Consider the following 14,020-nt stretch of genomic DNA (forward strand, 5'->3'; position numbering starts at 1 on the left):
AAAAAAAAAAGACTTAGTCTTATACTCTTAGGCCTTAGCCCTTGGGTTGTCAATTGCCCGTCGTGACTCGTGAGTCATTTTTTTTTACCAAGTTGGGGAAATAAAGGTCATGTTTGGTAAATGACTTTTTCGTTTGACTTTTGGCATTTCAATATGATCAAACAGCCAAAAAAAATGTTTGGTTATTGGCTTTTTGGTGGGCTGAAAAATTGGCTTTTAAGCCAAAATGAAAAAGCTGCTTGGAGCAGCTTTTTGGATTGCCTTTTGGTTTGTTGGCCCACAAAGCCAACAACCACAATTAATTTTGCCAAACACTTTCGCAAACAACTGACTTAAATAGTCAACTTAAAAAGCCAATACATACAACCAATGTTCCCAGCCAATCAAACAAGCCAACTAAATCAGCCAAAAGTCAACAACCGATTACCAAACAATCCCAAAAAAAATCCCAACTCGTTAAGTGTAAAAACCGATCCCAAAACCTTCTAAAATCAGGAGACAATCACTAACCACTTGGCTATCTCTAACTCTTTCGAATCGTGAGGGATGAGCATAAGCCAGACATGAGCCATAAGCCCATATGTATCCCCCCTTAAACCCTACATCATCGTATGAGTAAACCCAGAAGTAGCAGCACCGAAGAAAGAGTGAGAAACAAAAACAACAATGGCGTGGCGAAGCGGATCTTTCTCAAGGTCTTTCCTTAACGCTGCAAGATCTCCCACTATCCGACCTTCTTCCGCCTTTCGTCGCCCTCATTCACCGCTTCTCCCTAATTCCGCGCGCAATTCTCGTCATTTCTCTTTCACAAACCCTAGGTAAACTCCCTTCATTTCCCCCTAATTTCTCATTAACATGTACTTAATTAACTCTATTATTATCCAGGAATGTTGAAGTATTGGGATGCATTCAATCGCTAATGCCGATGCACAACGTTGTGGCCGACGCTCGATTGACAGCGCACATTGCAGTCGATGTTAGGGCTTGTTGCGAGTTGTCTCAGGGTACCTTCTGTCGCACTTGTCAAGATCGCTAATTTTAACTTCCTCTCTCTCCCCCTTTTCTCACTTCGTGAGTCTCGTTTTTATGCTAGCATTCCCCCCGTTTTTAATCTCTCTACTTTGATTATAGTATTGAAATTTTGTTGTCTTTGTTGATGGGTGGTAATCGGGTAATACTTTGATTAGAAAGACATTGGCCAAAATTTGAAATCACATGTGAAACATAGAGAAAGATAGGTTGTGATGCTCGAAATCGTTGTCGGCTTGAATTTGATGGTTTATTTGTGCAATTTCAGCTGTTATGAGGAATTTGTCTTGAATTAGAAGATCTTTACCACTACTTAGACTCAATGTCTTAGGTTGTTTGGAAGATGACATTTTTTGGTTTTAGCTGGCAATGCTTTTCTGGTTGTGGGGAAATGGTTAGGAAATTTAGCGTCCTTAGTATAGAAAGGAGTGTGCTGTTGAAGGTTCAAAGGGTTTCTAGAGCCGAGTCGCAAGGTCACTCCTTTCTTTGGAGGTAGAATGTCATGTAGATTATTTTTACTTAATTTAATTTAAAGGACTGATAGCACAAGATTAGGGAAGATAGAAAGAGAGAAACAATCAAACATGAAGGATAATGAAGAACGACTTGCCCTGTGTGCTTGAGATGCCCTTATGTATGTCTCATACAAGTAGTGTAGTGTGCTCTATGGGAGCATTTTCCTCCAATCTATCATGGGATGATACATGTTCCTATATGCCTTAACATAAACCCATATTTGTTCTTTGAAATGCTTGTAAAATTTGTCATTATAGGTTTTCACTTTCTCACGTAAGATCATGTTGATATATGACCCAAAATGTCATGCTTACTATATGGTCCCATTGTAAATTAAAGCTACAACGAAGTTCCCTGAAACAGTGTGATGCATATCTGAATGATGGTGAATTGGTTTCTGTAGCCACTCACCTATCTTCTTTATTTTCATGATCCATGAGCATCCATTTACACGAGCTCAAAGCATCATTCCACCTAATTGCTTCCACTAATACTCTTTTTCAAGTATATACTTATTGACTTCATGCGATTTTTTTGATTTATGATGATCTCTAAAGTGTGTGGCGTAGAGCGGAACCTTATTTCTGATATTTTTGAGTTATGCTACATGAGCACAAAAAATATTGACTCGTAAAATGGAGTTAGGGATATGTCGATAGAAGTACCTTGACATGGATGTTAGAAGCATGAAAGTATTGTGTATTCTATATTTTAAACGATTCAATTTAAGATATTATGTTTTGTAGAGTAATGATGTCTTCCCTTAGGCGGTCTTTAAACTTGGTGCCTTGTAGGTGAGAGTTAACTTTGACCTCAAATATGTTAAAAGTTCAGCCTCCTTGAGTTGAAGGGAAACTGCAAGAGTTTGGGAGATAATCCCTATTGGTAATATTCCTATTATGAAGTCATTTTGCTCTTTTTGTTTGTTGAGCGTGGATTATAAGGTTATAGTCCTGGTGTTTTCTCTTGAATGTTTTTTCCCTTTTAAGTTAATCCTCAGCCCCATGCAGAAAATTTATTCGTTGAATATGCTGCATGTTACTTCTTGAATTTTGATATGCTTCAGCTCTGTTTTTGTGGTTTTATGATCATATTAATTGGACGAACAATTATGATCAGTACTTGCATTTTTAAGTTACTTAACATGTAGTCCTGCTGACAATCCAGATTCCTTACCATACTTCTACGCCTGTATTTTAGTGTGCGCATGGAGCATGACACTAACTCATTTGTTTTGTTTTTTTTTTTCCCAATGGTGTAGGTACTTAAATTGCCTCTGACTTAGTAAAGAAAAAAAAATTGGTTCCCTCAAACTCACGGTGATATTGGTGCATGGTACCATGTGATCGGAAGTATGTAGTCTGCAGGAGTCTTCATAAATAGGTTTCATCGTTGCATTTTTTATATGCTCTGCTGGAAAGTTGACCCTAATTTTACTTGATGAAGTTCAATTTCCCTTGAAACTATTATGAATATTTTTTGTCAATACTTTTTTTAGGGAAAAATGAATGTTCCGTTGCTCTGGTTTAAGAGACTGATGATAACCCATGCTGCCTTTCACTCTGTCTTGACTCTTGAATTGTGTATGCTCTAAACTTTTATATCCACAGTTGTCTCTACCTCTCTTTGTAGAGTAAGGACGTCTCTCCGTTAGTGGTGTCAAAACAGGTTAGTAAACAGGTTCTGGGTATACCCACGGCGAACCAGGTCATACCCGGACAGGTCAGGATTCTGATTGTCAGTGCCCCGGGTCATGACTGGTCAGGTTTTGTTCAACTGGGTCGAACATATTTGAATCATTAGATTCCCGGGTGCCGAACAGGTCTGAACGTTTCGTTTACAGGTCGATTCATTCTCGGTATAATTCCCTTTGACATTTTTTAGTCGGGTTTGCGAAGATCGTATTTAGGTTCCATGTGCGGTTGAGTTAAGTGAAATATACTCGGGTTGAATTAGTAATGATCTTACTCATCTTAGTTCGATCATTGTGAAACATCGGGTCCATTCGCTGTTGAACGCCAATTCAACTCCGGGTAACTCCTGATCGGATCATCTTGATTTTGTTATGTATTTTGTTATTGAATCATATTAATAAAAGTATTAAGATCGATATATATATATATATATATATATATATATATATATATATATTATATAATATATATAATAATATATATATATACATATGTGTGTGTGCGATAAATATAAGGATGACAACGAAAAATAAATAAAAACACTATATTGATTACCGTGATGTTTAATGTAGTCTTTTAGTCAACTCTTATTTATCAACTGCGTAAAACGACTCTAATGAGTAAAGGAGTAGAACGACTATTCATATGTTTTAATATTATATATTATAACCAACGACAATAATAACGAGTATACGACCAATTCCAAACTTTATATAAATGATTTATTATTATAAGCATTATGATTGATATATAAGTTTGTAAATAGCTATGATGGTAATGAGAACAATACTACAAATAAACATCAAATGAAAATGATAATAGTTAAACATAAGAACATGTAACAAGTAACAACCATAAGTTAAGTAAAATAGTTAATCATAACTTATTAAACAAGTAAAATATAGTTTAATACTAGTATAAGATTAACAACAATAACATTCCCTTGTCTTTATAAGCTATAATATTATTTAAGTTAATTGTTTTTATGTTATACTATAGTTTAATACTAATATAATATTTGTGGTCTTCTCTTAACTTTGTATATATATGTAAATGAATCGTATTAATAAAAGTATTAAGATCAACATATACATACATATGTGTGCGTGCGATTAATATGTGGATAATAACGAAAAACCAATAAAAACACTATATTGATTATCGTGATGTTAGTGTATTCTCTTAGTCAACTCTTATTTCGACTAATCAACTGCGTAAAACCACCCTAATGAGTAAAGGAGTAGAGACGACTCTTCATATGTTTTAATATTATATATCATAATTCATAACCAACGTCAATAATAACGAGTACAAGATCAGTTCCAAATTTCATATAAAGGATTTATTATATGTAATACAAATACGAAGAGGAATAATAGCAATAACAATAACAATAACAATAACAATAACAATAAATAGTATAACAAATGATAATCATACATTCATAGATTTACAACGACGGTTGATATGACTATATGAGGTCTACCGCCTACGTGATTATAACGCAGGTTCATATGTTGCACAATACTAATAATAGTAAATTATATCCCTATATCATTACCCCATATAAAAGCTAACTATAACTTATTAAAAGTAACATCAATAAGTTAATTGCTAAAAAGTACTTACTAGTTACTAAATATAGTATTTATGGTATTCTCTTAACTTTGTATATATATTGTGACTATAAAGAAACTATTTTATCAGTAGGCTTAAATGTATTAGGACGATTATAATATTGGAACCATTATAGCGAATACGTGATTGATTATTTGATTATTAACGAGTATGAGGAGCATCGACTCTTAATATGCTCTAATAACTTAACTACGGATAACATAATGAGAATTATATATTAACAACAAATATACGATCAATTACTAGATTTATATAAATATAAATGACTCGATTATGGTACGCATTACGATTTGAAATAATAATAATAAAATCACATGATAACTATAATAATAATAATAATAATAATAATAATAATAATAATAATAATAATAATAATAATACTAATACTAATACTAATACTAATACTAATACTAATAATAATAATAAAATCACAACCGTTAGATCTTGTTGATCTTGTTGATCCAATGGCCGAAAATGGTTCAATCCCCCCTTATTTTCAGAAACCCTAATCTCTCATCTCTTTATCTCACAACCGTTAGATCTAATCCAACGGTTTAAAACAACACTAAAACCACCCTATAAAAGCCAAACCCTAAATGAAAACCTAAACCTCTTACCTCTCCTCTCTCAATTCATCAGAAACGGCGCCTCTCTCAAACTCTCTTCTCTCAGTCTCTTCTCTCTCTCACTCTCTAGTCTCTTCTCTCTCTCGATCTCTAGTCTCTTCTCTCTCATCATTCATCAACTATTCAACTCTCATTTGTTAGTTTTCTCGCCGGATCTCGCTGCTCACTCTATCGTCTTTAAAGAAAACTTGCCGGAAAACTTTCTCGCCTGAAAAAGAAAAAGAAAACTTGCCGGAAAATCGTAGACTGTAGAGATCTTGCCGGAAAACATAAAAACTTAAGCCGGTGTTTCTCTCTCATCCTTCTACTATTTTTTCTGAGGTTTGTTTCATTTTCATATTTTTTTATCATTTTTATTTTAGTTAACATGTCTAATTTCTGTTAGGTTTTATCTTTTTTGTTTTAGTAAACATGTCTAATTTTTTAATCTATTTTATGTTAGTTAAAATGTCTATTTTTTTGTATTTATATCAGTATTTATTTTAGTTAAAATGTCTATTTTTTTTGTATTTATATCAGTATTTATTTTAGTTAAAATGTCTAATTCATCAACTCTCATTTGTTAGGTTTCTTGCTGGAACTTGCTCGCTCACTTTAGCTCTTGCTCTCATCGGAAAACTTGCTTTTTGCCCTTTTTTCTCTCCTACTGTTTTTCTGAGGTTTGATTCATTCCCATTTTTTTTCTTTTTATTTTAGTTAACATGTCTACTATCTTTTTTATTTTAGTTAACATGTCTAATTTTTTTTATTTTAGTTAACATATCTAATTTTTTGTATAGTATATCAGTTCTTTTTTGATTTCTAGAATATTATCTTTTTTTATATTATCAGTTTCTAGCATAGTATATCTGTTTCTATATTATCAGTTTCTAGTATAGTATATCAGTTCTTTTTTTATTTCTAGCATATTATCTTCTTTTTTTATTTCTAGCATATTATCTTTTTTATATTATCAGTTTCTAGCATAGTATATTTGTTTCTATATTATCAGTTTCTAGCATAGTATATCTGTTCTTTTTTTATTTCTAGCATATTATCTTTTTTTTATATTATCAGTTTCTAGCATAGTATATCTGTTTCTATATTATCAGTTTCTAGCATAGTATATCTGTTCTTTTTTTATTTCTAGCATATTACTTTTTTTATACTATCAGTTTCTAGCATAGTATATCTGTTTCTATATTATCATTTCTAGCATAGTATATCAGTTGCTGCTTGTGGGCTGCTGTTGCTGATGCTTGAGTCCTGCTGCTTGTGGGCTGCTGCTGCTGCTTGAGTCTGCTGCTGCTTGTGGGCTGCTTGAGTCTGCTGCTGCTTGTGGGCTGCTTGAGTCTGCTGCTGCTGCTGCTTGAGTCTGCTGCTGCTGCTGCTGCTTGAGTCTGCTGCTGCTGTTGCTGCTTGAGTCTGCTGCTGCTGTTGCTTGAGTCCTGCTGCTGCTTGAGTCTTTGCTTGCTTTGTTAATTCTGCTTGAATTTTTTGTAAATTTGTATGATAGTGACATAGATATTCTATTTTGATTTAATTTATAATATTATTTTATCTCGATTCAATTGCCTAATTTCGTTCTTCAATCAAAGTATCAAACAAGCTAAATTCTTAATTATATGTTGCGCTATAGTTATAATTATAGTATTTTATGGAAGCATTTACATTATGCAAAGCAACAAGTAAATTAATAAGACGATATTAGTAAGTAGTAAGAAACTAATAGTCGAAAAGAGATCAAATAATCATATCTACAGACCACAGTTAAAAAACTGACTTGTAGACAGTTGTAGTATACTTCAAACATTTGGATAACCGAAAAATGATATTTACTAAAATTACATTAAAGGTTTGGATATAAAAAAATGTTAAAATAATGTTGACATTGTGACTTTAATAATATACATCAATATATGTCAAAGTAAAACAATGTACACAAATAATTCAAAAATAAATAAAAACCAATACATGATATTGAAAGTGTAACCTTTAAATAATCAAATTGAATGTAATTTAATTTTTTATTTAATTAATTATTAAATGTAAGCAAATTTATAAATTAACATATTTAAATAATTTTGTAGATAGAAAAAAAAATTGAATTTTTATAATATCTTGTTGATTATGGTCGGGTTCGGGTTTGAAAGCAGGTCTGTCTGAACAGGTCAGGATATAATCTTGCCGGGTGCCGGTCAGGTCTGGGTAATCCCAGGTCAGGTTTCGGTCAGGTCTGGAGACTGACACTCCCAGGTCGAACCAGGTTCAAGTCAGGTCAGAATCAGGTTGACCCAGCGGTCAGATCTGTTTCTGACACCACTACTCTCCGTGACACTTGGTTCAAGATTTCTGACTTTCTTTCATCTCCCTCACCCTCTTTTTCCATGCCTGGGCAATGGGGTAATACTTAGGGCCTGTTCTCTTCGGCATAAAACAGCTGAACTGAACTGAACTGAACTGAACTGAACTGAACTGAACTGAACTGAACTGAACTGAACTGAACTGAACTGAACTGAACTGAACTGAACTGAACTGAACTGAACTGAACTGAACTGAACTGAACTGAACTGAACTGAACTAACTGAACTGAACTGAACTGAACTGAACTGAACTGAACTGAACTGAACTGAACTGAACTGAACTAACTGAACTGAACTGAACTGAACTGAACTGAACTGAACTGAACTGAACTGAACTGAACTGAACTGAACTGAACTGAACTGAACTGAACTGAACTGAACTGAACTGAACTGAACTGAACTGAACTGAACTGAACTGAACTGAACTGATCTGATCTGATCTGATCTGAACTGAAATGAACTGAACTGAACTGAAATGAACTGAACTGAAATGAATAGTGATATGTGAGAGTAAAAGTATTGTCAAGAGCTGAACTGAACTGAACTGAACTGAACTGAACTGAACTGAACTGGTCTGAACTGAACTGAACTGAACTGAACTGAACTGAACTGAACTGAACTGAACTGAACTGAACTGGACTGGACTGGACTGGACTGAACTGAACTGAACTGAACTGAAAATAAGCTGGGGAGAACAGGCCCTTATTGAACTATTGCCTTCTTTAGTATGGCAAACATATCTCTGGACGGAGATGGTCCCATTTCTCCGGCAAAGCAAGCATTAGTTGCTCTCCAAATAGTATAAACTTAGAAATCTTACGCTTTGATGGTTGAATATCACTGCTGTGAGTGCCTTAAGTATGTTTTTAGCCAGTTGAAGTATGCAAAGGTTTTATTCCCTCCTGTGAGAAGAATGGCTTACAGTGATAAGATAAGAATCTGTGTGCTAAACATTAGTTGCATTAGCTATGGGTTAAGTGATCAATGGCATCATATTCTTTCTGCTGTTATCCTCAAACTGTCAAACATACCATTAACTGTCATAGATTAGGGCTTCTAAAATCTTATTTTGCAACCATCTTAGATTAGGGGAGATGTCGGGTATTTCATGTTCATCCATAAAACTATTGGTTAATATTGACTTGTGGTGGCACAGGTAATGTATAAATCTGGAGGATAAAGTAATATTGGAGTTCTTAAATGAGAGATTGTTATCTATATTGATTTATATTGGATCATGTTGCAACTTCCCAACTTTACTAGGAAGCTTAAGTAGTTTGAAGCATGGAATATGGAGAGGTATATGGCAAGAAATGCACTGAATGCTGTTGAAGTTTATGAACTTCAACTTTGAGAAAAGCAAATGGATCTAGCATTTTGGGAACACCAGTTACGCACATAACATGTAAGAAAATGCCTCCGTAAAAGGTAAAACTGTATGTGGATAATTGTTAAGCAAATTATAACAGTTATTTTGGGGCGGAGGGAGTATACATTATTAAATGATGGAAAATACCAAAATACCCTAAGTGAGTAGAAGAGTAATGGCTTTATGTTCATTTCATTGTTGTTCTGCATATATGTGGTCGTTATTTTGTGTGAACTGGTGTAGGAAGTGGGAGTTTCATTTCCAAATTGTCAAAATCCTTGTTTGTTAGGAGGGGATTGGGAGTTGGTGGGAATGGTATTAGGAGTTGAAGATTTGCATTTCTACCTTGCAATTACATGGAGATAGAGGTAATCAAGAGAACATTAAAGGCCCTTAGTGAGGGTGTATGGGTTCTTTTGCTAATTATTCCTAATCTACTTACGTCTCCAACATAAGTAGGAAAATTGGAATGATCACCAAATCCTTAGGCCTTGTTTGGTTGTATATAGGAAGTCATATTTCTTAGGAATTTATTTTTTCCGTGTATTTGAAATTCCTAGGAAGTGTAAAATTGTGTTTGGTTGATAATGGGAAGTAGAATTTCCTACGGAAGCTCTACTTTCCTAGGGGGACCTAGGTAAGTAACTTCTTCCATTTTGGAGGAAGTAGAACTTCCTAGGTAGTGTAAATTCCCATGGTTTTGCCAACCAAACAACTTCATATACTTCTACTTCCTAGGAATTTGCACTTCCCATGATTTGTTTTGTCAACCAAACAAGGCCTTATTCTCATTCCATCTTCTTGCTACAAAAACTCTTTTATCCGATTTTTAAAAACAAAAGGTGCTCATTTTTTTTGAGTGAAAAAACAAAAGGCGCTTCCGCAAGCGATATGTTATGGGCATGGCCATGCTAGGGTTGTTGCACCCAACATCATTAATGGAGATTCAATACTTCGTGCCAAAATTTAACCATGATCACAAGTATTTTCGGATATAATTACAACTTATATTTGTTAAATTTATATTAATAATCTGAAATACAGCAGCTTGACTATACATCAAAATATGACTTTATCTGAAAGAATTAATAATGCCACCTACACATACCTCCCTTTGAAACTTTATCTCAGTGCGGGTTATCGCGCTAATATCAATTCTATATTCAATTCATAGTGAAGCACATTTCTTTTTTAGGTAGAAATCTGGGAGGGACAGAGTTGAGCACGTAGTAAAGATTTTTGCGGCCATAAATTTAAGTCGCTTTGAAATTATCTAGTACTCCCACTTTTAACTACTCAAATTTATTTACTTTTTCCGTAACATAATAACGGCAACAAATAGGTATTATTTGTGAGGTGTGAAATATTTATTTGTTGCACTTATTATGTTACGAAGAAAGTACAACTCAAAAAATTTCTTTTTAAAATAAAAATGTTGTCTGAAAAAGTGGATGTTTTAAACTTCGATTCTTTGTACTCATTACATCTTGTTTTAAAGTTAAAAGACATTCCTTTAAAAAAAATTCTCACTTGAGATTAGATTAACACTTCTTTCTTTGTAACTACTATCTGTGATCACATTACCTTATGTGTGCTTGCATTGCTTTATTCCATTGCCCTAAATTAGCATACCATTAAGTTAGTAAGCTATGTTGATTTTGAAATGGTATGGAGTGGTGTATATATTTTCAACACAATTTTTTAGTCATTTTTAAAATTTTGCTAGTTAAAGGTAAGGCTGTATTTGCCACGTGTCAAGAGCTCTAACAAGATTATGCTTGATTGAATTGGATCTTACTTTGCTTGAACTTGAACTCGAACTCAAAAATCTAGTTAGCTAGTTTGCTAAAATTTTTGGGTTCGAGCCGGTCTAGAGCTTGGTTTGATAGACAATATTTACACCATAAATATCATAAATTACTTAGAGGTAGTCTGAATTTGGCTCATTTACAAACGAGCTGAGCTAAACTAAACTTAGCCAATTCAAATCCAAATAGTTCCCGAGACTTTGTTCGCTACCACCTGAAGATTAAGTTCCTGGGCGTGAAACAAGGGGTTGGGGGGGGGGGGGAGTATGTGCTACATGTTTTTTTTTTGTGTGTGATGAGGGGGGTGTAGTATGTGCTGCATTTATGAAAAGCTTTGTGAGATTTAATATCCTACCCCATTAAGAAGCAGAGCTACTAGATAGTCAAAAGATATGCAGAAGTTCGGTGGTAAATTGCTGATAGTTTGTGGCTGTGAATTGCCTTTGGCCTTTATCAGGGATGAACTCAAGAATCCTAAACCACAAAGACCACTTTCTGAGTTCTATACATCTGATTGTGGGGTGGTCCAAATATCAATTTGCCTTCATTACTATTATTGATAGGCTTACAGAGAAGTATGGGGCAGCAACATGCTTTCTGCAACCTTGAAACACATCTTGTCCTTGGAAAGAAGAATCCTGATCAACTCTATGTTGCTTGTATTCTTCAATTTACCTCAATTGCACTTGTTCGATTTTCGGCACTTTAACATAGTTATAAGCATTTCAAATACCAATGATGGTAATTTTTCGTAGGTTACCAAGTTAGACACTTTGGACACGGAATACTTTGAGGGTCGAGTCTGAGTAACATACGGTAGGAACTAAAAAAGAAATAATTTATAAGGCAGTATAGAATACTTGAAGAGCTGCCACCATTCCAAACACCGAAGAATCTTGTTCTTCAATAATTGTAGTTCTACTTGACTAGTGATAGAAAACGAGAGATGATGCATGGAACCAAAATTCTGACAGAAACCTGCAGTGAAAGATGAGATAAGATATCTAGTTGTGTTTAATCAGGAAGTCTTATGTATAGTTAGTTATACAGAAGCATCTTCTCCCACTTGTGTCATTAAGATTCTTCATCATACTTTCTCCTATATATGAGCATGAATGTTTGTCCTGTTCCTCAAAAAATACACAAATATGGGTTCAAAGAGGGAAGATGACCCATTAATCAAAAGTGAGATCAATGACGAATTAAGGAATTGGTTAAGCCTAAGCCTCAATACAGATGAGGCAGATGCAAAGTGTACTACTACACAATTAAGCTGTGGTAGTATGATTAAGACTTTTACTTGTAGCTTTTGTCAAAGGAAATTCTTGAACTCACAAGCTCTCGGTGGGCACCAGAATGCACATAAAAGAGAGAGAGGGGAAGTCAAGAGACATAAGCTGCTGATGAAAGAAATAGGGTTACCTCTGTGCAATGTTCGGGAAGTTCGGTCGCTTGGAATTCAGGCACATTCCCTTGTTCACAAGTCGGTTAGCAGAGAGAGCTTGATGTTGGGTGCTGCTCGGTTCAATGAGTTCAATTCCGGGTCTGGAACCACATGGTGTGGTGGTTCATATGTGACTGGAGAAGGAACTGGTCTGGTTTGGCCTGGGAGTTTTCGGGTTCAAACACAGCAGCCTAGTAAGCAATTTGTGAACCATAATGAGATTAACTTGAATCTTAGCCTATGATCATGATGCTGAAAATTAAACACCAGTATTGGCACTATATTCAATCGTCAATGTTGTCTTGTTTTCTTTTCTTAGGGTTTGCATGAAAGTAACCCATTTAACTTACAATATATGCATCTTAAACGTTTTGTTAGACAAATGTTTCTTGTTGCTGAATTATCTTATGTTGAGAGAGGCGTCTATTAAGGAAACTTGGAATTTTAGTTTCTGCTTCTTCCAATTGCGGATCTTGCAGTGTAAAATCTCGGCTACATCACTGCGTTTCCCCTACATGGTAAAGACTTTCGAGCTTACCATGATTGCCACATTATTAGGCACTGATAGTTGTAAACCAACCATACTTTCCATGGAAATGGTAGACACGGCCCCCATCATACTTGCATACTGGATAAATCCCTAACAAACGGTTTGTTCGAAAATAACAAATGATGGTGATGGTAATGGTAATAGTTAATAAATTATAATCTAATCTTGTAAGGAAAGTTTCATGTTAGTATTCCTTGAAAGTTAATTCACCTGAAAACTTCTCTCTTCGTTCTATTTTCCATAAACTTTCATCAAACATTTATAGAACTTTGTAAGGTTTATTCAGTGACATTGGAGATTTAAGAAGACAATATCCCATGTTTGGTGCACACTGCACAAGTTTCATTATAGTAGATATTAATTTCATATCATTGTTTTTATAAAATTATTCTAAATTTTATTATAATTACTATCATTTAATGCTGCCACTAGAACAGAGAGCTTTGCCTAATTTTGATCATGGTGGAGCAACATTGTTCCAATCACACAACAATCCGCGTTCAATTTCTTATGTGACAATTGTAAGTGTTTCTTCAATATTTCTCATTATTGAACAACATTAGTAGTTTTGCATACAAGGAAGATGGTAATGTGAGCTCGCTCTCTCCCCTCTTCATGCAAGAATGAGAAAATCAATGGATGAGCTAGCTTAGTTAGTGAAATATAGGAGGAATCTAGAGACAGCCATTGGTGCGGGTTGGGCGGGTTGGTCCATGAGCTATAGTGGGTCGGGCTGAGAATTCTTGGCACAGGACCACCCATCAATTTCACAGTTCGAACTGCGTTGGATCAGGCTTAGCCCACACGGCCCAAGAGGTGAGATATCAGACCAGCATTGTTGGCCATCTCTAGAGGAATTGTTATTAATATTTGGATTGTAAACATGTTCAATTTAGATGGGAGATGAGACTTTTTTTTTCTTTTTCTTTTCAGAATTAAAGGAAACAAGTTTAGAATGACTAATATATGAATTTAAGCAATGGTTTATGTGGCTGATCAACTTG

General features: G+C 34.6%; 2 protein-coding genes and 1 long non-coding RNA gene across 4 annotated transcripts; all 3 read left to right on the forward strand.

Annotated features, from left to right (window-relative positions):
* The first annotated feature begins 573 nt into the window (after positions 1-573).
* On the forward strand, positions 574-3,108 carry LOC104894897 (hypothetical protein). Of its 2 annotated transcripts, none has more exons than XM_019250033.3 (3): positions 574-818; positions 886-1,071; positions 2,807-3,108. In XM_019250033.3, the coding sequence occupies exons 1-2, from the start codon at positions 667-669 to the stop codon at positions 1,034-1,036; spliced, it is 303 nt and encodes a 100-aa protein (XP_019105578.1). In that variant the 5' UTR covers positions 574-666; the 3' UTR covers positions 1,037-1,071; positions 2,807-3,108. The 2 variants fall into 2 exon arrangements, with proteins under 2 accessions (XP_019105578.1, XP_010679562.1); XM_010681260.4 differs by having other exon boundaries at positions 579-818; positions 886-1,004.
* A 2,363-nt stretch (positions 3,109-5,471) lies between these two features.
* On the forward strand, positions 5,472-7,048 carry LOC125498281 (uncharacterized). The gene is made up of 3 exons (XR_008969878.1): positions 5,472-5,824; positions 6,070-6,162; positions 6,712-7,048. It is a non-coding gene; the product is annotated as an uncharacterized LOC125498281 (long non-coding RNA).
* A 5,122-nt stretch (positions 7,049-12,170) lies between these two features.
* On the forward strand, positions 12,171-12,710 carry LOC104895001 (zinc finger protein 4). Its single transcript, XM_010681395.1, has one exon. The coding sequence runs from the start codon at positions 12,171-12,173 to the stop codon at positions 12,708-12,710; it is 540 nt and encodes a 179-aa protein (XP_010679697.1).
* The last annotated feature ends 1,310 nt before the right edge of the window (positions 12,711-14,020 follow it).

This window comes from Beta vulgaris, chromosome 6, assembly GCF_026745355.1.
Source record: "Beta vulgaris subsp. vulgaris cultivar EL10 chromosome 6, EL10.2, whole genome shotgun sequence".
NCBI lineage: Eukaryota > Viridiplantae > Streptophyta > Magnoliopsida > Caryophyllales > Amaranthaceae > Beta > Beta vulgaris.